The 24,176-nt window shown below is 35.1% G+C and overlaps 1 protein-coding gene across 1 annotated transcript in view; it reads right to left on the reverse strand.

Annotated features, from left to right (window-relative positions):
- LOC144958983 (uncharacterized) overlaps positions 1-24,176 on the reverse strand; it is a 278,895-nt gene that overhangs the window by 246,281 nt on the left and 8,438 nt on the right. The window contains exons 2-3 of the mRNA XM_078891283.1: positions 18,863-19,131; positions 15,604-16,039 (exon numbers count right to left, since the gene is read on the reverse strand). Coding sequence (XP_078747409.1) covers positions 15,604-15,606 — 3 coding nt within the window. The 5' untranslated portion in view covers positions 15,607-16,039; positions 18,863-19,131. The remainder of the gene's footprint in view (positions 1-15,603; positions 16,040-18,862; positions 19,132-24,176) is intronic.

Here is a 24,176-nt window from a genome sequence, read left to right on the forward strand (position 1 = left end):
TGGGTTCGAGCCTCGTTCGCACGGCGCATAGTTTTCATTGGTAAATGCTCTTTACTCAATTTCTCCCGCCGTACTATGGTGTAAAATGAATACATGGCAGTTAACAGCGTTAGAGTTAAATTGTGATATCGCCGAACAGGCGTCATGTTTCATTCTACATGTTACGTGTTGCTGTTTGTCAGGAACCCTTTGAGCATAATGTTTAGTCGATATTGCGATATATATATCTATATATATATATATATATATATATATATATATATATATATATATATATATATATATATATAAATATATCTTAATTCTGATTGTAACAAGGCCATTTCTTGTATTCACGGTGTCACCAATAATAATAATAATAATGATGATGATGATGATGATGATAATAATAATAATAATAATAATAATAATAATAATAATAATAATAATAATAATAATAATAATAATAATAATAATAATAATAATAATAATGATGATGATGATAATAATAATATTATTAATATTAATACTAATATTAATAATAACATCAGAGCCACTATATGGTTTGTAGATAAGCCAATACCCAATTGAATCTCTTCGTGGTCAGCAGCAATAATTCTCAAATGGTCACTTCATACACGTTTGTACGTGTGACTCTGTACAAGACACGGAATTATCCACTGTTGCTAATATGATTAATGAACACATTAATTATTATAATTTATTAGATTGATCCAATTATGGTTCTTTCATTCAGGTTGTCTCGACGTGCACTATATTCAGGTCTGATACCCGAACGCAATACGCTTCAACAGTAATGACGTCACTTCCCTCGTAATGACGCATGGTAACTTAGTAACTCGTTCTAAACTATCGGAACAATTACCTCCCATGAGCATTGGACTTCATCCTAGCACGCTTTTTGGCTTCTCTCGAGAGTATGCTAGGATCCAGCGAGTATTGTATAGAAGCGTTTGAAATCACCCATAGGCTTTAAATTGATTTTGAAAATGTTGCTGCTTGAAGCTCGAAGAAATATAAAATAAAAACAATATATATGGAATGGAATGGAAGCTTCAATTTAATCAACGAAAACTTATAGTGTGGACGTTTCGGGTTTCCCTTAATCAATAAAAAACGATGAATGAACCGATTAAGACGAATAAGAGAACCCATTTCCCATCCGTATAGAGTGTTTCATTCACCGTGTATTGTTGACAAAGGGGAAACCCAAAACGTTCACATTATCTGTCTTGGTTGATGAGATTAAAGCGTTCATTTCGTTTCCTATTTTTTGTGGGAAAGTAGGGGGGGGGGGGGTATCTTTTAGTTTTTAATTTTTTATTATTTATTATTATTTTTTTTTTTATTTTTGCTATTTCTAATTTTGTTTGATCTGTTTATAGAAGATAAAGGAGACGTTTTGTGAAAAATAGACGAAGGAAATACTCAATTTCACAACATTCAGCACATTTATTAATAACTGATATTGATAAATTCTTTTTATAGCGCATTAAACACCAAATTATAATATATGTCAAAGCTCTTTATCCTCTGAAAAATAGACAAAGGAATTACTCAATTTTACAACATACAGCACAACATTAATAACAGATAAATTATTCTTTTTACAGCGGACTAAACACCAAATTATAATATTATTTGAGGAGTGCTCAAAGCGCTTTATCCTAGATTCGCCTCGCAACCAATTCAATCTACGACAAACCCATCCGCACTACAATAATAATAATAATAATAATAATAATAATATATAATAATAATAATAATAATAATAATAATAATAATAATAATAATAATAATAATAATAATAATAATAATAATAATAATAATAATAATAATAACAATAATAATAATAATAATAACAATCATAATAATAATAATAATAATAATAAAAATAATAATGATGATGATAATAATAATAATAATACTTTATTGCATCCCAAAACGGACATTTTTTGTACAGACGTGTTACAATTTACACAATAAGATAAAAAATATGATGGAAATAGAATGTAAATATAAAAAAAAGAGCAGCTCCATAACCAGAGCCGCGCTTTATAATATGAATAACTTTCAACAAGCCCCCTACATCTACCCTTGTGGAATTGCCTAGCATATTATTAAATATACGTAACAGTAAGAACGATAGATTCTATGACCCCAATTCTTTATACAAATAAGAACTGATTGACCAAGTCAATCTCTCTTATCTTGACCATTCACAGGTCGGTGTTAGTCTACTCCTACACGATAGCCAATCATCCACACTGCCGAACTCTGGAAAGAAACACGTTTTTAAAAAATTTGGCCAGAAAACTCATCCTTCAAACTTCAAATATCGATCGAATAAAATGATCCTAATCATGGCAAAAACTCTCAACCCCTGGGACTTGGTGACGTCTCAAGTTTGAGAGCTTTTGCCCAATACGAGGGTCATTTTAATCAACGGTACTTGGAGGTCGAGTTTTCTGGCCAAATTTTTTTTTTTAATGTGTATTTTTGGTTTTCTTCAGATATTCAGCAGTACAGGTAATATTGGAGTACTCGGTGACTTGTTTACACGTGGGTGCCAAAATGGTGTTCAGATCCACACTTCATTATTATAAACAATTAGCTTTGTAATTCCTCGTCAAAGACACCTAAAAAAATTCAGAATTTTCAAATTAAAAGGGAAAAAAAAAACGTTTTGAATAACTTTATTAGTTAACAATTTGCAATGGGGACCAGAAATCGTGACGTCACGCCTTCCTATCTTCCAGTTCAAAACTCATCGGAAAAGTGTAACCAGTAATCCGGAGGAGGACTAACAATGAATAGTGTACATATCGAATCCTAAGGTGACATAAACTATTTTAGTTGCAGTATGCTTTGGCAGATTCTTATGATTGCGGGGCGTAAAAGAGCGAGGCTGGATGAAATTTGTTCGGCTATGTGGTCTAGTGGTATGACATTCGTTTCGGATCAGAAGGTCCTGGGTTCGAGCCTCGCTCGGGGCGTTGTTGAGTCCTTAGAAAAGGCTCTTTACTCCGAGTCTCTCACCGTACTCAGGTGTAAAATGAGTACCTGGACGTTAACAGCGTTGTCTCTGTCCGAAAAAAAAATGCAATATCGCCAAACTGTCCCGTCCTAAATGTTAAATGTTGCTATTGGCCAGGGACCCCCTGTAAAGCGCTTTGAGCACATTAAGTGGATATTGCGCTTTATAAAATCTCAATTTTAATTTTTGATCTTTATGGACGACAAGTATTTATTTAGGCTATAAAACAAGTAATAAAGATATCATCACTTTGAAACTGGAAGATTAGTGGCACAAGGTATGTGAGGCTCATTTGAAATAGTTAGATATTTGTGACCCATCGTCTCAAAACGGTACTATGTCGGAACGACCCAAATGCTTAAAACCCGAATTTAATGTTAAAGGGGTTAAAATATAAATTGTTGGCATAAACACCTTAAAATTTGGCATCTATTCTCCTCAGTAAAGCATACAAACTCAACACAAGTCTGATATTTCTGGCTATACATTCAATTTTCAACATCTTAACCATCCCGAATTAATACCGTTATGAGGCGAAGGGTCACATTTGAAGGACGAGTTTTCTGGCCAAAACTTTAAACACGGGTTTGTTTGTTTTGTTTTCCTTACTTAATTTTTTTTTTTTTTAATTTAATTTTATTTTATTTATTTATTTTTTTGTTTCTCAGAGGCGGAATAGATGTGTTGATTTATCTTTGTTTTTTTGTTCTTTTGTTTTTTGTTTTTGTTTTTTTTTGTTTTCGTTACTGGTTTTCTTGTATTGAATTTTTAAAACCTTTTCTCTTAATCAGTCATAATTCAATGACTGGTTCATAAATCATTCATTCATTCATTCCTTCATTCATTCATTTAAACATGCATTCACATTCATTCATTTGTTTGTTAATTCATTCATTTGTTTGTTTATACATTCTTATGTTTGCCAAGACCAGACTTCCCTTACCTTCATCGAATTCAATTATTCATTCAGCCGCCCATTTATTTATTCATTCAATCATTTATCATTTCCATAGCAGTACCTTCAAGTGCTAGGCAGGGCAACACTCCATAACACTATAACATCTCCATCTCAACACAAAATGTCCCTGTATGTTTTGAATATCATTCTCTCCTGTTCAAACATCAAAAATATTATTTGTGACTCATCGTCTGAAAACGGTACTATGTCTGGATGATGAAGATGCTGGAAATTCAATTTATGACCACAAATTATAAATATGCAACTTGGGTTTAGTCTATATTCGTTATGACGGAGAATAAATGTGTAAGTGCATGACATAATCATCGGAATGTGAAAATTTTAGATTTGCATTTTTGTTTTTACATTTTATGAAAGAATATTCTCCCCAGAGCATTTTAATCTTTATTTGAAGTAAATCGGCTAATTTTTCATGAAGTTATGGTCAGATGTATGGGAAAGGTATCCAGTAAATTTTCCCAAATTTAATACTATTTCAACTTGACAAGCTGTAAAAAAATATTTTGAAGTTTAAGCTTCAATATTTCTCGCAAGATGTACAAAAAGGGTTGATTTAATCATTTATGACAAGAACTCATTCATTTTTTCATTCATTCATTCATTCATTCACTCAGTCATTCATTCATTCATTCATTCACTCATTAATTTATTCACTCATTCATTCACTCATTCATTCATTCATTCATTCATTCATTCATTCAATCTTTTCACTATTCGTCCACTTTTTCACTGAGAAAATACGATACGATCTGTCCATCCACCAGACAAGACACGTTTCTGCTATGTCTATCAACACGATCTTTCTGTCGGTCACTTGTTTGTGTTCCGGCAACCCCATAGGTACCAATAATAGACTGGTCCAGTCCTGACCACTTCTTTGTAGTTGGGTTCATTTCGCCGACACCAGACTTATGTAGTAGGTACTATGACAGAATAAAACTACTCGCTAGCTTGTCCAGCTTGAAAACTCATATGTGACCCATCGTCTCAAAACGGTATTATGTCGGAACGAACCAGATGCTTAAAATCTGAATTAAATGTTAAAGTGGTCAAAAATTTAAATTGTTGGCATTAGCACCCTAAAATATGGTATCCATTCTCCTCCATAAAACATACAAACTCAACACAAGTCTGATATTTCTGGCTATAAATTCAATTTTCAACATCTTAACCAACCCGACTTAATACCGTTTTGAGGCGAAGGGTCACATACGAGTTCCTTAGTTATGAGAATTATTCTTGACAAGTTGAGGGGCATAGCGATTTATATTTGAAACAAAGAATTCTGATCAAAATCTTTAAAGAGCGTTTTTTCATAGAACGACGGGGAAAAAATAATTAAGGTTTGTGAACTTTCGACAAGTTGCGGTCTATTTAAATCCAATTTAAATAGAGTGATATTAGGCTGCTAAAAGCTGGGGACTGTAAAAAGTAATAAACAAACATGAATGAAACAGCTTCACAAAAGAACAAAATACTCAATCTGGAACGTTTCGGGCTCAAAACCCTTCTTCAGCCAACAACAAAAAACAATAAAGACAGCGTCTCTGTCGTCTTTCTAGAATTTAGTAATGTCTTTATTGTTTTTTGTTGTTGTTGGCTGAAGAAGGGTTTTGAGCCCGAAACGTTCCATATTTGGTATTTTGTTCTATTTTAAAGCTGTTATATTCATTTTTTGTTTATTACTTTTTCCAATTTAACTAAACGTTTTCTGGCCAAATTCTAATAAAATTGTTTTGTAAGACTTTGGCAGTAACTAACTGTCAGCCCTGGCCGCTGTGCCAGACAGACACGCGTAGTAATATCAATGACGTTTCCGAAACAAATCCTTGAAGACTGGCCAGGGATTGAAGAACAAAAGGGGGTCCGAAATAGACTGGATACCGGCGGAAGTCCGCGGGATCTGAACGTAAGATTAACAATGACTTGCCTACACCGGATTGGACACAAAACGCTTTTTAGTACTTTTTTTTTAAAAAGGAAGATGTCCAGAAATATCATACTTCGAAAATCTAAGAATTCAAACTCAAAAATATTTGTCCAAAAGATTATTTCATCTGAGCCTTGGGTGAAGACTTCAGTTTTGTGAATGTTTGATAATTGGAAGATAATTGGTAATCTTAAGTCATTGGATATTAAGTTTAAACTAAAAACAAACTATTGCTAAAATAGGAGAAGGGAGGAAATGTATTTCGTCAGTATAAGATAGAATACAGACCATTACTTACAGTATTGTTATATATATATATTTGTTACGGCTATTAGTGGAGTCTTTGATTTCGGTAGCCTTTGATAAGACAAGTGGTTGTCTTGGTCTTATCCTCGCTACGTTATACTGTTTTGTTTTGCTTTGTTTTGTTTCTTGTTTTTGTTTTCAGTCTTTTACTTTCTTATCTTCGAATCATTCTCTCTCTCTCTCTCTCTCTCTCTCTCTCTCTCTCTCTCTCTCTCTCTCTCTCTCTCTCTCTAAATCCTTGCAGACCTGCTTTTCTTTCCCTCTTTTCTTTTCTTTTTCTTTTCTTTTTTTTTTTTTTTTTTTACGGAAGAAAAGTAAGTCAAAATAGTAGTTTCTTAGAGAGCCATAGAGCTCACGTAGCGGGAGTCAATCCCGGTTTTCGTAGCATTTGGTTTTGTTTAATGGACAGTGACAAGTACTTTTGATAAACATTTTGATTGGATGCTAGTACTTTCTATCAGATGTAGCTACCCAATGACTGCCTGCTGTATAGAAAGGAGGTCAATAAATAAAATATCAAATGCACCCGCCATGACCGATACGAAAGCATTCATCCGCGCGGAATCACGATACTTGAATTTCGGCGATCCATAAATGGATATTAATAATAATAATAATAATAATAATAATAATAATAATAATAATAATAATAATAATGCTGAAAACTTATATAGCGCTATAACTCCGAGACACCAGACTCTAAGCGCTTAAATTACAAATTACTTTGGCTGAAACATACTCATTCACACACACAAGCACACACACACACATACACACATACACACACACACAACACAACACACAACACAAACCAAACCTATCTTGCTTCTCATACCATCTACTATAATCGAAACAAATATGTTTTAAGCGAACGTTTAAAAATAGACAAAGATTCTTTTTCACGAATGCTCTGCGGCAAGGCGTTCCAAATAGAGGGTCCGAAATGAGAAAAGGATCTCATTCCAGCATTCGAGGGACAACTAGTTTTGTGGAATCACTGGCCGAACGTAAGGGGCGGGGTTTTGAATATCTTTCAATTAGTTCTGAAAGGGAGGAAGGGGCAGTACCTTCAAGACAACGATACACTAAAACACAAGCTTTGAATTTAATTCTTTTCTCAACAGGCAGCCAATGCAGGTCATGAAGTAGAGGTCCGGCAGAGTCGCACCTACGCTTCATGAATACTAGTCTGGCAGCGCTGTTTTGGACAATCTGAAGACGTTTCAGATTGTATTGCGAAACGCGAAACAACCCTCTCCTTACCACCTGCAGCAAAATCGTCACATTTGTTACGACATATATATACATTTTTCTTATGCAGATTTATTTTGCACATCATAAACTTTGCTTGAAGAATGATATTTGTTTATAATTACTAAGAACATAAAGCTATTTTGTAGAGAGTTTGTTTCAGTTAAAAAATATATTTTTCTGCTGGGTAAACCTGCCATTTTTGGGGGAATACTGAAAATGATAGCTAAGGAAAGAATTAATAAAGAATTCATCAAACAATAGGCCTTCGCGAGGTCCCAAGTTTGAGAGTTTTTCCCAAGATGTGGGTCATTTAAATCGATCGATATTTAAAGGAAGAGTTGTTCAAGGCAAATTTTAAATACATGTTTTTCAAGAGTAGGGAAGTTAACTGGTTAATATTCATGAACAAATTTTGAAGAGCGCAAGGGAAAAAAACGGGAAGTCACTTTTATATTTTGGATAAGTTGGGGGTACATATTATGTATGTATATTAAATTCATTTTTCAGAAAATGTTTAATTTATCTAGTATTTTCGAATTCGAAGTTTAACTGAAGTGAAGAATGTATCAATAAAGATGAGAGAAGATAGATTGAAATGGTTCGGACATGAAAGAGACGAGAGAGGGGGTACGTGGGAAGAAAAGTATTGGACTTACAATTGGCGGGAAAGAGGAAAAAGGGACGCCCAAAGACTAGACGGTTTGATAAGGTAAAGGACGATATGAAAGAACTGGGCCTAGAGGAAGATGATGCTCTGAACCGAGATGCATGGATCTGGCATTCAGTATGGCAACCTTGCAAAATGCGGGATAAGCTAGAAGAAGAAGAAAAAAAGAAGAAGAAGAAGAAGAAGAAGAAGAAGAAGAAGAAGAAGAAGAAGAAGAAGAAGAAGAAGAAGAAGAAGAAGAAGAAGAAGAAGAAGAAGAAGAAGAAGAAGAAGAAGAAGAAGAAGAAGAAATGCTAGAATTTATCTATATTGTAACACACTTATTAAGAAAAAAGTGTTCATATCTTCAAATTTTGTAATAATTTGAAAAAAAAAATTTTCAAAAAATTAAAATGCAACTCTACCGTTTTTTTCCATGTACTCTTCGTCCATTCAGAATTGACGATAAGCCTGTAAAGACAGTCTCGAGGGATCAAAGTCTCTAGAAACGCATTATCGGATACCCTAGCAGGGTCAGTCATTTTCCAGCTGCGTTACCACTGTTTCTAAGACCTCACCACTGTGTCTAAGACATTACCCTAAGACCTTTGTAACTTTTTGTTAAAATGGCTACAGGTGGGTGGGTGGCCTCTTAGTCCTAGTGCTGAGTTGCTGTTTAATTTCAGCTAGAGTCTTGGCAATCTCCCATGTGTGTTTATTTACGAATTGGCGCGACTAATTCAATTACTGGGACGCTACAACAAGGGAAAGTAAAAAACCCCTGAAAGCTGGCACTGACTGGGACTGTGTTGCAAAATTAATAATAAGCGTGATGGTGTGGTCGGTACAATGGTATTTAGCCGTAGTCTGAAAAAAAAAACCAAACACATTTTTAAAAATTTGGTCAGAAAACTCGTCCTTCTATAAATTATATCAATCGATTAAAATGAACCGCATCTTGTCCAAAACAAAAACAAATTAAAAAAAAAAAAAAAAAAAGCAAAATCTCAAACCGTTTACTTCGATGACGTTTTTGACAAAATCAGGGTCATTTTCTTAAATGTCTCAGGTTTGAGAGTTTTTTGACAAGAAAGTCATTGGAGGAGCTTTCTGGCCAAATTTTAAAAAAAAATAATAAGTTTTTATTTTTGATTTTCAGATTATGTCAACTATGGCTTCCATAAAATAGCTGAAAAAAAAGCTTTCCCAAGTGTAAAAAAAGTGAGGGCAAAGAGTTTTGTCATTCATTTTCGTCACTTTGTGTGGCCATTCTTCCTGCAGTTTTATTGGTGCAAGTCTCTCGATTTTTGTGGCCATATATTATTTGTCACTAAACTTTTTATGAAGAGCGGTAACCACTAAATGTGCACAAAGCGCTTTACTATGAGGTACCTAGCCAACACTTATAGACTAACATCTTTATAGAACAAGTCATGAAGACTGTGCAGCGCCATTATATTTTATAGACAGAAATAGTAGCCGTGTACTCATCCATTTTACGTCTGAAAACTATGAGACAATGAGAGAAAAGAGACTTAATCAAGGACTAAACTTTCCGTTGTCAACATCCGGATTCGAACAAAGGAACTATCGGTACAAAATCGAGTGTTACAACACGGGACAACAAAGTGCACAAAAGGAAAATCTGATAAACTTGAAACTGTCGTTGATTCTTTGAATACTTTAATATTCTAGAACTGGATTGTATCTTTGCCATTATTGCTGTTATAGCATGTGCTCATTAGGGGAAGAAAATAAAAGTTTATTAGTAATCACCAGGAGACGGACTGTTGAGAAAGAGAGAAACTCTAATGGAGTCCAACGGTCTTTTCCGTAACATGTGTGCGCCTGTTTTGAGTTTTTAAGACTCAGCCTTGGGCTTGACCTGTATTCAATCTTTCTCCTAGGGAAGAATAATTGGAAGAGAGCTGCAATAGCATAGGCTCTAGAAGGGAAGAGAAAAAGAAGAAGACCAGCGATCACCAAGAGACGGACTGTTGAGAAAAGAGAGGAACTCTATTGGGTGAATGACGTGGGATCGATCAGGCAAGAACCTCAACTATAAACAGTTAAGTGAAGACTGCAGCAGGTCGAGACTTTACGTGCTACTTGGTATAATAAACTAAATACCAAAATCTACAGGTGCCTAAATGAGTCAATAAAATGTATATATTATATAACATATATTATATATATATATATATATATATATATATATATATATATATATATATATATTATTTGTATATATTATATAATATAAAATATTGTAGTAAAATAAAGGGAGTAAAAATGACTCTTATAAAAGATACAAAACAAAGTAAACGACATTGCAGCCTCTGGCCTTCTTCTTTTGCATCATTTATAAGAGTCATTTTACTCCCTTTATTTTAATATTCATTTTACTTGTTATAAAGCTGACATGAAATAGGAGTATACATAGTAGTTATTCTTCCCGAGGAGGAAAATAAATGAATACAGGCCAAGCCCAAGGCGGAGTCCTTAAAAAATCAAAATAGGCGCTCAAATGTTACGGAAAAGACCTTTAGTCACAACTACTACTACTATGTCCATTGATTATAATAGAACAACCGACCCCACGGAAAGCATTCCTTCTGACTATTCTATGTTTACGTTTTTCACACCTTATTATTCCTTCACACCTTTTGGGTGGTCTCATGGTACGGTATATACTTGACTCTCTCCATCTTGATTTAGAGAGAGAAAGAAAGAAGGGGGGGGGGGGGGGGGGGGGGGGGGGGGGGAGGTATAGCTCAGTCAGTAAAGCACCCGACTCAAAAACGAAAAAAAAAAAAATCTGCTTCGAACCTTAGTACCAAGTCGGATTTTTTTCTCTCTCATTTTCTTCTTTTTGTTTTGGTTTGGTTTTGGTCTTATTTTGTTGGGATTTTTTTTTTTTTTTTTGTATTCGTTATTTTTAAAATTGTTTGTTTTTGTTTGCTTTTCTTTTTTGTTGGATTAATGTGTTGTGATTTTTATAGTTGCTGATTTTATCCCTATTCTTCATTTTCCTTTAGTAGTTACAACTTATTTCTCACCGCATTGTTTGTCAAAAAAAAAAAAAACTAAACTTTAAAGGATACTCAAAACATGGCTGGCATAAACTTTTAACTCTACCCTTACCAGCAATTTAAAAAAAATTCTACAAAGCTTCACACCCAACCAGTGCAAAAATAGATTTTTTAAAACTCAAACAGAAAAGCAAGAAGCACATTCTATAGATAGAATGCGCTTGGCCAAGGAGTTCACAACATTGCCATACGGAAGTATAACGGACCAACACACAAACTCTGTGTAACCATGAACTTTTATAGTCTGGTTAATACAGTTTAGTGAGAACAGCTCACAAACGCGGATGGCAAAAACAATAACAAAGGCCTGAGTGACGTCATCTTCGAACTATCTATACATAAAAGTGTTCAGCAAATTGAGATCTACAAAACAGTATCAAGTTTTGATAGCTATAATAAACATTATATTTCCTTTAGAAAAAGAAAAATGTTGGTTGTTGTTGTTTCGTAACGAATGTGACGATTTTCCTATGGATGGTAAGGAATGGAAGGAATCGAAACACAGTAAAAGTGTTATATTATTTCATTATTTTTGTGAGTCTCATCCACTTCGTCTAGCCATGACTATAATAACTAATGACCAAGGCATTCTAGCGAAAGTTCAAAGAGCGAATAATAATACTTTGCCCAATCACCTAATTAACAAGGTCAAGCAAGACGGTCAAACGGTCAAGACTTACCCCATAACACTTTTGTAAGCCACAGCCTCAATTCGGTCTTATGTCGGGATGGACGACAACATTCCAAATCTTGATTCATAACCAGTACACGTATTCAAAATTTTGGTCAGGAAACTCGTCCTTCAAGTATCGATCTATTTAAATGACCCTCATCTTGGCAAAAAAAACCCTCTCAAACCTGGGACGTCTCAAATGACCCTGCATTCATTTTACTCAACAGGCGTAGTTAGTAAGATAAAATGTCTCAATTCCGGAAATGAAAATGTTGCTGCTTGAATCTCGAAGAAACAAATAACAAAAAGAACTTTGAATGGAAGTTTCAATTTGATAAACGAAAATATAAAATGTGGACGTTTCGAGTTTCCCCTTTGTCAACAAAAAATGATGAATGAAACACTAAAGACGAATTAGAGAAATCTCATTTGTCTACAGTATTTCATTTATCTTGTTTTGTTGATAAAGGGGAAACCCGAAACGTCCACTGTATATGTTTTCGTATATTAAACTGAAAAATTCCATTAAAAGTTCCCTATTGTTACATAATTTAGACATAATAGTCAGTTTTCCCCATCAGGCTCACCCGATATAACACTGTTCTGAGGTGGTTGGTCACATCTTAAAACACACTGTCTGGACACCGACGATGACCAATGACCGATGACCGATGACCGATGCATAATACATACATTACATACCTTGTGGAAACCCACTCGGCGTCTGGCTAGCTTTTTCCTCAACTCTAATTAACACGGTTGGCGAAGAAAGGTAACGAGCGAGCTGCAGCTGAGAACGAACGGTTTTCACACCGATGGATGTTATTATTGTTATTTACAGGTGGTGAGACTTACAGGTAAAAGTCGGACAGGTCATGCATCTTTGACAAGGGGTTAGAAATTACGAGAAGTCGCAACTTACGGGGCTCAGATCAGACGTCTTAACCCTTCGCTTACCAACCATAGGAAACTCGTCACTGAAGTCCTGATAGGGAATGAGATTAGCGGAAGAGTAGCGTCCCTTGATTGGACGTCACCCATAGTCTGTGATGTCACCGAAGGAAAAGTTATTAGAGAGAGAACGTCATGTTGGTTGTGCGCATGCGTCTCTCGTCCTTGTTTCCGCGTATTGCAGAGCGTGCCGAAACTCAGCGTGCTAGAATCCAACGACTACTGTATTAGGAACTATCTAATCACCAAAGGCGCACAATCAAATTCATTATTATTATTATTATTATTATTATTATTATTATTATTATTATTATTATTATTATTATTATTATTATTATTATTATTATTATTATTATTATTATTATTATTTTTATTATTATTATTATTATTATTGTTGTTGTTGTTGTTGTTGTTGTTGTTATTATTAATACTATTATTATTTTTATTTTTATTATTATTGTTCTTCTTCTTCTTCTTCTTCTTCTTCTTATTATTATTATTATTATTATTATTATTATTATTATTATTATTATTATTATTATTATTATTATTATTATTATTATTACAAATACAATGTTGGATTCTTAGAAAAAGACTGTCAATCTCTCACCACTCTCAGGTGTAAAATGAGTAACAAGCGTTTAACAATGTTGTCTATGTCGGAATAGGAAACTGTGATAGCGCCTATTAACGTGGATCCGTCTTATATTGTCATACGTGGTGAATGTTGCTGCTGGCTTGGGGGACCCCTTGTGACGCTTTTTCAGCAGTAAGTTTAAAGTTTGTTTTTTTACAAATAGTCTGGCCCCAGACAATTATGGATATACCTGCTAATGTTGATGTGGTGGTGACGATGCTGATGGTTATGATGATGATGATGATGATGATGATGATGATGATGATGATGATGATGATGGTTATGATGATGATGATGATGATGATGATGATGATGATGATGGTGATGATGATGATGATGATGATGATGATGATGATGGTGATGATGATGATGATGATGATGATGATGATGATGATGATGATGATGATGGTTATGATGATGATGATGATGATGATGATGATGATGATGATGATGATGATGATGATGATGATAATGATACGGTGGTGGTGGTAATGTCTGTGGTGATGTTGGGGGTGGTGAAAAACCTATAACCACCTTATGGTTTGTCGTTAGGAAAATATCTAGATACTGATTTGTGTGTGGAAAAATTGGATGGAATCAAATTATGAAAGAACGTTCATAAAAAAGCTGTAACTTTTCAAAAACAAAATTAAACAAAACAAAACAAAAACAAACAACTGAAAAAATCAGAGAGGAATAGGATTTAACATTCTCCGACCTCTCACTCTAAAACAGAGACATGGAATTTTGAGTGGTGGACGATCATCAGTCAAAGGGAAATAATACAGGAAATAACAATGTTACGCCAAGGATTATAAACGCAGGTGGATTATGTCCCTTGCCATTTCAAGCTTCGGTTTTTATCTCGTTCCACAAATTAGCAGTATTTGAGTATAATATATTGCATACATACTAAAAGAAATAAGGAGTTAAATAGTAAGGTGTTTGTTTATATCTTAATAAAGATTATGTAAGATTAACACAAATGCACACGCACGCCCATTGTCGCACACACAATGTTACACTAAACGTGCAACCCGGCAAATACCCCAAAAGTTGCAAGCTGTATTTAGTCTCTTCATCAGTTACAAGCAATGAGGATGGTTATGAAATAATGAGAACAAACGTAGAAAAAGTTGAAGATACGACTTGCACATATCATCAGGTCTGATAACCGAACGCAATAATGGGCCTGAATTAAGATTGCTGTCATGGACAATATTTTGTGCTAGTTTGAGTGTATTTCTATAAAATCGATGAGCCCATAACGATTTTGGTTATCAGACCTCCAAATAAATAAACGTTGGGAAGATAATAACAATAATAATAATAATAATAATAATAATAATAATAATAATAATAATAATAATAATAATAATAATAATAAAAATATATAATAATAATAATAATAATAATAATAATAATAATAATAATAATAATAATAATAATAATAATAATAATAATAATAATAATAATAAATAATAATAATAATAATAATAATAATAATAATAATAATAATAATAATAATAATAATAATAAAATAATAACAGTAGATTTTGTTTCTTGTTGTTTTTTTTTGGGGGGGGGGGGGGGTTTGGTGTTTTTTGTTGTTGTTGTTGTTGTTGTTGCTGTTGTTCTTAAGAAATTGTTATTGTTATAGTGGTTTTGGGTGGTGGTGAGAGGAGGTGTGGTTGTAATAGTAGTAGTAGTAGTAGTAGTAGTAGTAGTAGTAGTAGTAGTAGTAGTAGTAGTAGTAGTAGTAGTAGTAGTAGTAGTAGTATAGTATAATGTAGTAAGTAGTAGTAGTAGTAGTAGTAGTAGTAGTAGTAGTAGTAGTAGTAGTTAGTAGTAGTAGTAGTAGTAGTAGTAGTAGTAGTAGTAGTAGTAGTAGTAAGTAGTAGTAGTAGTAGTAGTAGTGTAGTATGTAGTAGTAGTTAGTAGATAGAATAGCGTTGATTAGTATAAAGATGACTATGAGGATAATAGCAATAGAAATAGCAATGACAACGACGACAACGACGACAACAACAACAACAATCACAATAACTTTATACAACACAACTTCGATCAAGAGAGACATTAAATAACCACGACTTACCATTTCGGTATCCCTTATTTATTCTTTTCTTTTAAATCCTCCCTGCCAAGTAGAGTTGTTGATGTTATTATTCGCAGTCGCAGTATGTAGCAATGTCCATAACATTTATTGTAAATAACATATTTTTATAATATCTACAAATAATATTATTGTGACATGTAACAGAAGCACTCATAATAATAAGCAACACATTGTACATTGTTGAAACTCATGATTATCCAGTGACATTTACAATAATAATAATAATATTATTATTATTTTACACATTAGGTATGACACGTAACACTTAGAATTCCATCAAACTACACACGCTTTGATTTGTATATATAATATATATATAATATACAGTTAATCTCCATGTTACATTTCATATTATAAATATTTCTTTTGTCCATTTGGTTTTACAATTGTTGTTTTTGTTTCCCCAGCAACGTAACTATGAATAGAAAAAAAAAACCATCTATAAAACGATGTGTCATCCTCAATGTTTTGTTGGAATTTTTGTTAAAATCACAACTAAAATTTGATTTTTATTTTAAATGTGTCACCTTTGGCTTCGATATGGTATTAATATTTTAATGTAGGAGTGATTAAAACGTTGAAAAGTGAATTAAAGTTATTATGGTACAAAAAGAAAAAAAAATAATCTTAAAATTTCGTAGTTTGGAGTTATTTAAACTATAATATTTGTAATGGGGAAAATCCGATTTTACTCGGACATAATACCGCTGTGGTTCACACTTATTTATGAATTGTTTTATTCGTCATTTAAATTTATTGTCTGATTATTATTTTTTAAACAAGAAAAAAAACAACAAACAAACAAACGAACAAACAAAACTTTCAAAACTTCAATTTCAAATTTATGAAATAAATCAATAGTCACAACTAAAATTCTATTTTTAAAAGTACTCCTTCGAAGTAATTGGGCCCACAGAACCTGATTTTGGCCCGTGTCCACACCGTGAAATATCACTTGCTACCTTTTGGATAGAACGCTAGTCTAACGTAAAGTACTTTCCACCAGATCTAACTGATCCAGCTACTTAATCACTAAAAAGTAGACAGGGGGTGGGGGGGGGGAGGTCAGATAAAAATCTCGACTTCACCCAGGACCGAACTCGATCTAAAGACGGAATTTTTTTTTAATGAACTTACAATATAGCCGTACTCTGGAACAACCCATATTCAAAAATTTGGCCAGAAAACCCGCCCTTCAAAAATCGATAGATTTAAATGACCCTCATCTTGACAAAAACTCTCGAACCTGGGACTTCCGAAGCATCGTGTGGCCCCGAGCGAAGTGTTAGTTGGTGGTAGCACGTCTGACTGGTAATCAAGAGATCGGACTTTCGACAACAATCCAGCAGGGTTATTTATTTATTTATCCATTTATTCGTTCATTTATTTATTCATTTACTTTTATTTTTATTTATTTATTTATCATATATTTATCTATTCATTTATTTATCTATTTATCTATATCTAACTTTAAAAATATGTCTATCGTCTATCTGGAATTTAGTAATGTATTTATGTCTTTATGGTTTATTATTGTTGGCTGAAGAAGGGTTTTGAGCCCAAAACGTTACGTGTTTGGTATTTTGTTCTTTTTTAAAGCTGTTTTATTCATTTGTATTTATTATATTTAGTCATACATTCACTGATAATTATGTATTCATTTCTAATTATTGATCTATCTATATATTAGTCGGGTGTGTCTTTTTTACGAAACCCGCCGAAACCTGCCGAAACCCGACAAAACCGGTCAAAGTTATGGGAAGAAGGTAACAGTGAGGAGTGAACCAGAGACTCAAGGAAGTGTACACCAGTCGGGAGTGAACCTGAGACTATGGTTATCGGCGGGTTTCGGCGGGTTTCGTAAAAAAGCAATCTCTGCTTTTTTACGATACCCGCCGAAACCCGACAAAATCCGGCAAAGTTATGGGAAGTAGACAACTGTGGGGAGTGAACCTGGGACTCAAGGAGGTGTACACCAGTGGGGAGTGAGCCTAGGACTATGGAAAGCGGATATCAGTGGAAAATGAGCCTGGGACTATGGGAGATGGATACCAGTGGGAATTGAAGCCGGACTATGCGAGTTGGGTACCGGAGGAGAATGTACCTGACACTATAGGGGGTGGGCACCAGTGGGGAGTGAACCAGGGATATCAGTGGGAAATAAACCTGGGACTAAAGGGAGATGAATACCATTGGGAGTTGAAGCCGGACTATGGGAATTGTCTACCAGAGGAGACTGAACCTGACACTATAGGAAGTGGGCGCCAGTGGTGAGTGAACCTGGGACTCAGGGAAGTGCACACCAGTGGGGACTTAACCTGGGACTGTGAGAGATGAATACCATTGGGAGTTGAAGCCGGACTATGGGAATTGGGTACCAGAGGAGAATGAACCTGACACTGTAGGAGGTGGGCACCAATGAGGAATGAACCTCGGACTATGGGAAGAGGATACCAGTGGAAAATGAACCACATGTGTGCACTTCTCTGAGTCCAGGTTCAATCCCCATCGGTGCCCACATCCTATAGTGTCAGGTTCATTCTCCTCTGGTACATTGTGTACATAGTCCGGCTTCAACTCCCACTGGTATCCATCTCACATAGTCCCAGGCTCATTTTCCACTGATATCCTCTTCCCATAGTCCCAGGCTCACTCCCCAATGGTGTACCTCCTTGAGTCCCAGGTTCACTCCCCACAGTTGTCTACTTCCCATAACTTTGCCGGATATTGTCGGGTTTCGGCGGGTTTCGTAAAAAAGCACTGATTACTTTTTTTACGAGACCCGCCGAAACCCGCCGAAACCCAGTCCCAGGTTCACTCCCCAATGGTGTACACTTCCCTGAGTCTCAAGTTCACTCCCCACTGCTACCTACTTCCCATAACTTTGTCGGGTTTTGTCATGTTTCGGCGGGTTTCGGCGGATTTCGGCGGTTTCGTAAAAAAGACACACCGTATATATTAATCTATGTATTTATTCATACATTCATATATTTATTTATTTATTTATTCATTTCATTTTTTATTTCTTATTTATTTATTTATTTATTTACTTATCTATTTACTTTATTCATTCATTCATTCATGCATTTATATATTAATTTATTTAATCATTTATTTTTTCCACATTTTTCTACTTTGTCTGGCATGGCACTGTTTCATACACACCATTTTATATTTTTTAAATGGATGATAATAAAATATAACATGAATGAGACAAGAGACCCTCTTGAATACCTACACCCACTGTCACGAATGAACGCTGATCACATCACATCACACACACACAGAAAATCCCATGTCACGTATCCATGTATTATTCCATCCATTGAAATGACGATGCTGTTCGATGGCTGACAGATAAATAAATATACACACAGCTATCTAGTCCATAAATCATATAAAAATAATCCCAGATATGCACGGCTGCTGCTGTCTTCTACTGTGATTGTGATGCAGGATTCGGGGAAATGACATTTCCTCGTCATCCTCTGGACTGGACTTTTTTTTCTGTTGGATGGAAAGAATATACGCTTTATTATTATTATTATTATTATTATTATTATTATTATTATTATTATTATTATTATTATTATTATTATTATTATTATTATTATTATTATTATTATTATTATCACTACTACTACTACTACTATTATTATTATTATTATTATTAGTAGTAGTAGTAGTAGTAGTAGTAGTAGTAGTAGTAGTAGTAGTAGTAGTAGTAGTAGTAGTAGTAGTAGAGGTAGTGGTAGTAGTAGTAGTAGTAGTAGTAGTAGTAGTAGTAGTAGTAGTAGTAGTAGTAGTAGTAGTGGTAGTGGTAGTGGTAGTAGTAGAAGTAGTAGTAGTAGTAGTAGTAGTAGTAGTAGCAGCAGTATTAGTAGTAGTAGTAGTAGTAGTAGTAGTAGTAGTGGTGGTGGTGGTGGTAGTAGTAGTAGTAGTAGTAGTAGTAGTAGTAGTAGTAGTAGTAGTAGTAGTAGTAGTAGTAGTAGTATGGCGATGAAGATGATGATGATGATGATGATGATGATGATGATGATGATGATGATGATGATGATGATGATGACGACGACGATGATGATTAAACATACCAACCCATAAAACGGTGTATAACATTTAAAGTTTATAGTTTCATGTAGCTTAGTGAGAACTAATCACTAACAGGCTATCTGAATATAATAATAACAAAGAGCTCAGTGACGTCGACTTCTTTCCTTCTATGATGATGTGCGTTTAGGTAACAAACTCACGACATCCGCCAGCCAAATTAAACAAACCAACACACAAAACTGTGTTTAATCTTTAACGTTTATAGTCTGATTGATAGAAATTAGTGAGAACAAATATCCAAAATGGCTGTCAAAAAAAACAAAAAACAACTGAGAGCCTAGTGACGTCAGTTTCCTTCCTTCTATATCGTATTTTCTTAGACCCGCCGAGGTTAATTCATGTATAGACAGTTGATGACGTCACTCAGGCCTTTGTTATTGTTTTTGCCATCCGCGTTTGTGAGTTGTTCTCACTAAACTGTATTAACCAGACTATAAAAGTTCATGGTTACACAGAGTTTGTGTGTTGGTCCGTTATACTTCCGGATGGCAATGTTGTGAACTCCTTGGCCAAGCGCATTCTATCTATAAGAAAATAAGCGGGCATATTAGTGTGGTCGCAGTCCTACAGATCGCATTTTTAATTTTTCATTTTGTATTTTTAAAAAAAAAAGTTTACTTTATATTATTTAATATTTTCAGACAGCCTGTTAGTGATTAGTTCTCACTATGTTATATCGATCAGATTAGAAACGTTAAAGGTTACACAAACGTTTTCGTGTTGGTATATTTAATTTGACTGGGAGATGTTGTGAGCATTTTATAAAAACCCATAGCGTTGTTAAGTCCTTGAAAAAAGCTCTTTACTCACATTCATTCACAAAATTCAGGAGTAAAATGAGTACCTGGCCGTCAACAGCGTTGTCTCTGTCGGGAAATAAATGGATATATCGCCTAATAGGCGCCATGTCTCGTCCTGCATATTAAGTGTTTCTATTGGCTTGAGACCATTGTAAAGCGCTTTGAGCTCCATTAGTGGATGTGAAAAAATAAAATCCTTCAGAGCCACCAGGCACATGGAGCCGGAGATTATCCCGGTTTCTATTGCGTGAAACGGACGATAGTGATAGTAATTGCTTGCTATCCTTTGGATAGGGCTAGTCTATCGCTAAGTACTTTCGGCCATATCTAACAGACGCAGCTACCCAATCACTGCTGGGTGGATAAGGCCGGGGGTCAGAAAAAATCTCAACTGTACCCGGGATCGACCTCGGTCCTTTTAATTGTGAAGCGAGTGCTCTACCAACTGAGCTATTGTGACATTAGTGGATATTGCTCTATAATTAATGCTCATGTTGAGTTGTTTTTTTTTGTTTGTTTTTTTTTTTTTTTTTTTTTTTGTTGTTGTTTTTTTTGTGTTTATTTTTTTAATGTTTTTTTGTTTTTCTTGTATTTGTTGGTTTTTTTTTTTTTTTGTTTTTTTTTCTTTTTGTTTTTTGTTGGGTTTTTTTTTTTTTGTTTGTTTGCTTGTTTAATGGATTATAACTTTTCTGACTAAAAACAATAGCATACGCTCTGACAAGAGTTGACAGCAACACACATTGAAGCAGGTGTCAAAGCTAGACGGTCATAGCCTGCTGTGTCTATCAAATGTCAAAACACATAATTTTGACATTTGGCAGCAGCGACGCATTTAATTCTACACAAAAGGCAGCATCTATATAAAATTTGTATATAGATAGTATGCACTTGGCTAAGAAGCTCATAACATTGCCATCCGGAAGTATAACGGACCAACACACAAAACTATGTGTAACCATGAACTTTTATAGTCTGGTTCATACAGTTTAGTGAGAATTACTCATAAACGCGGATGGCAAAAAAAACAATAACAAAGACATGAGTGACGTCAACTTCAAACTATCTATAGATAGTATGCAGATGACGTCACTCAGGCCTTTGTTATTGTTTTTGCCATCCGCGTTTGTGAGTTGTTCTCACTAAACTGTATTAACCAGACTATAAAAGTTCATGGTTACACAGAGTTTGTGTGTTGGTCCGTTATACTTCCGGATGGCAATGTTGTGAACTCCTTGGCCAAGCGCATTCTATCTATAGAAGCTGTGCACTTGGTAAAGATACTCACAACATTGCAATCAGGATTATATAGATAGAATGCGCTTGGCCAAGGAGTTCACAACATTGCCATCCGGAAGTATAACGGACCAACACACAAACTCTGTGTAACCATGAACGTTTCTAGTCAGGTTAATGCAGTTTAGTGAGAACAACTCACAAACGCGGATGGCAAAAACAATAACAAAGGCCTGAGTGACGTCATCTGCATACTATCTATAGCGGACCAACACACAAAACTGTGTGCAACCTTGGTAAAATAGTGGGTTCAATAGTGGCAACAGATGGAAGATGTAACCGAGACATACGAGCAAGAATAACTCAAGCCAAACAGGCCTTTATGGACCTCGGAAAGATTTTGAAAAACAAACAGATGTCGTTCGGGATTAGATTCCGAGTCTTGAAGTGCTACGTGTGGCCAATCTTGTTATACGGATGCGAAAGCTGGACTACAAATGCAGAAACACACACAAAAGAACATTGAAGCTTTTGAAATGTGGTGTTTGAGAAGGATGCAGAGAATATTGTATACTGCACACAAAACGAACGAAGAAGTGCTAAAACAAACATACCAACAAAGGAAACTAATGCCCTTAATAGCGGATCGACAACTATCCTTTTTCGGACGCATAGTAAGGAAAGATAAGAATGAATACCTGGCAAGTTGTGGAAAAATACCCGGTAAACGCGCCCGGGGGAGACAAAGAAAAACACTCATAGACCAACTGAAGGGCTTCACCAACCTAACAATCCAAGAGCTGTTTGAAAAAGCAAGAGACAGGGAGGAATGGAGATAATTCATGCAGTATCCGAAGCCTGGACCAGGCATGGACCCTAGAAGAAGAAGGTTAAATTAACCAGACTACAAACGTGTCAAAGTTACACATAGTTTTGTGTGTTGGTCCATTATCTACTTCCGGATGACAATGTTGTGAGCTTCTTAGCCAAGTGCATACTATCTATAGTGAAGTTACTCGTCTCGTCCTATCAGCAGATCAGTACTTTTTATAATAATGAGCTTTATAATTAGCTTTTATATAGCGCAATATCCATTAAACGTGCTCAAAGCGCTTTACAAGGGGTCCCTGGTCAACAGCCACACATAACAATAAGACGAGGCATGAAGCCTGTTAGACGATATTACAATTTTTTTTCGGACAGAGACAACGCTGTTAACGGTCACTTACTCACTTTACACCTGAGTACAGTGGGAGAATGTGAGTAAAGAGCTTTTTCCAAGGACTCGTCAACTATGCGACGAGCGAGGCTCGACCCCAGGACCTTCCAATCCAAAAGCGAGTGTCATACCACTTGACCACATAGCCGCGCATATTGATACCATACTTTATTCAAACGTCACCTAATGGAAGGGGTTCCGGACTGATAAGTAGATAAACCAGTTGCTCCACAAACAAAGGGAACGTTAGTAATATTGATCCCGAGAGCAAGTTGAGATTTTTCCCGACCCTCCCGTCAACCCAACATTGTTTGGGTAGCTGGAACTACTGTTAGAGAAGATCTGGTGGAAGGTATTTTGCGATTGGCAAGCGTCATAACGAATGGTTATTGTGTTAGAACGCAACTGTTGTTGTATGTTTGAGAACAAAAAAATATGATGCTCAGTGCGTGGCTTATCTATGGCTGCGAAGACAACATTTTTCGCCTAATTATTGGAACAGCCATTTGATGATTGTGAAGAAAGGGTAAATGGATAGATGGATAAATAGAGAGATGGATAGATATATATATATATATATATATATATATATATATATATATATATATATATATATATATAGATAGATAGATAGATAGATAGATAGATAGATATGTATATAAGTAGGTGGTAAGTAGGTAGATAGGTGGGACAAGAAGAAGAAGTAGAAGAAGAAGAAGAAGAAGAAGAAGAAGAAGAAGAAGAAGAAGAAGAAGAAGAAGAAGAAGAAGAAGAAGAAGAAGAAGAAGAAGAAGAAGGAGAAGAAGAAGAAAAAACCATCATCAACAACAACAACAAAAAAGGGGAGAGGGGTGAAGTTGATAGAAGAGAAGGCAATATCAAGGGGAGAGATATTATGATAAATAAAAAATTATGCCCTTCTTGCCACGACATCATAAGATATCGTCGCCTAGGCATTCCACGAAGGAATAATATAGATAACTAATCAAACAAGAAGTCTGATGTCAACAGGAATAACCCATGTTGTCCAAGTGAGCAAATTGGGGGTTAATAATCTTGCTCAAGAAAAAAAAACGAAAGTGCCTGAAGCGGGGCTCGTACCCGGGTCATCCGGATCACAGTGCAATGCCTTAACGACTCAGCCACTTCGCCCCCCCCCCCTGATTATATTATGATAAGGAATGACATAA

This window comes from Berghia stephanieae, chromosome 13, assembly GCF_034508935.2.
Source record: "Berghia stephanieae isolate SIO BIC M18660-M18661 chromosome 13, UCSD_Bste_1.3, whole genome shotgun sequence".
NCBI lineage: Eukaryota > Metazoa > Mollusca > Gastropoda > Nudibranchia > Aeolidiidae > Berghia > Berghia stephanieae.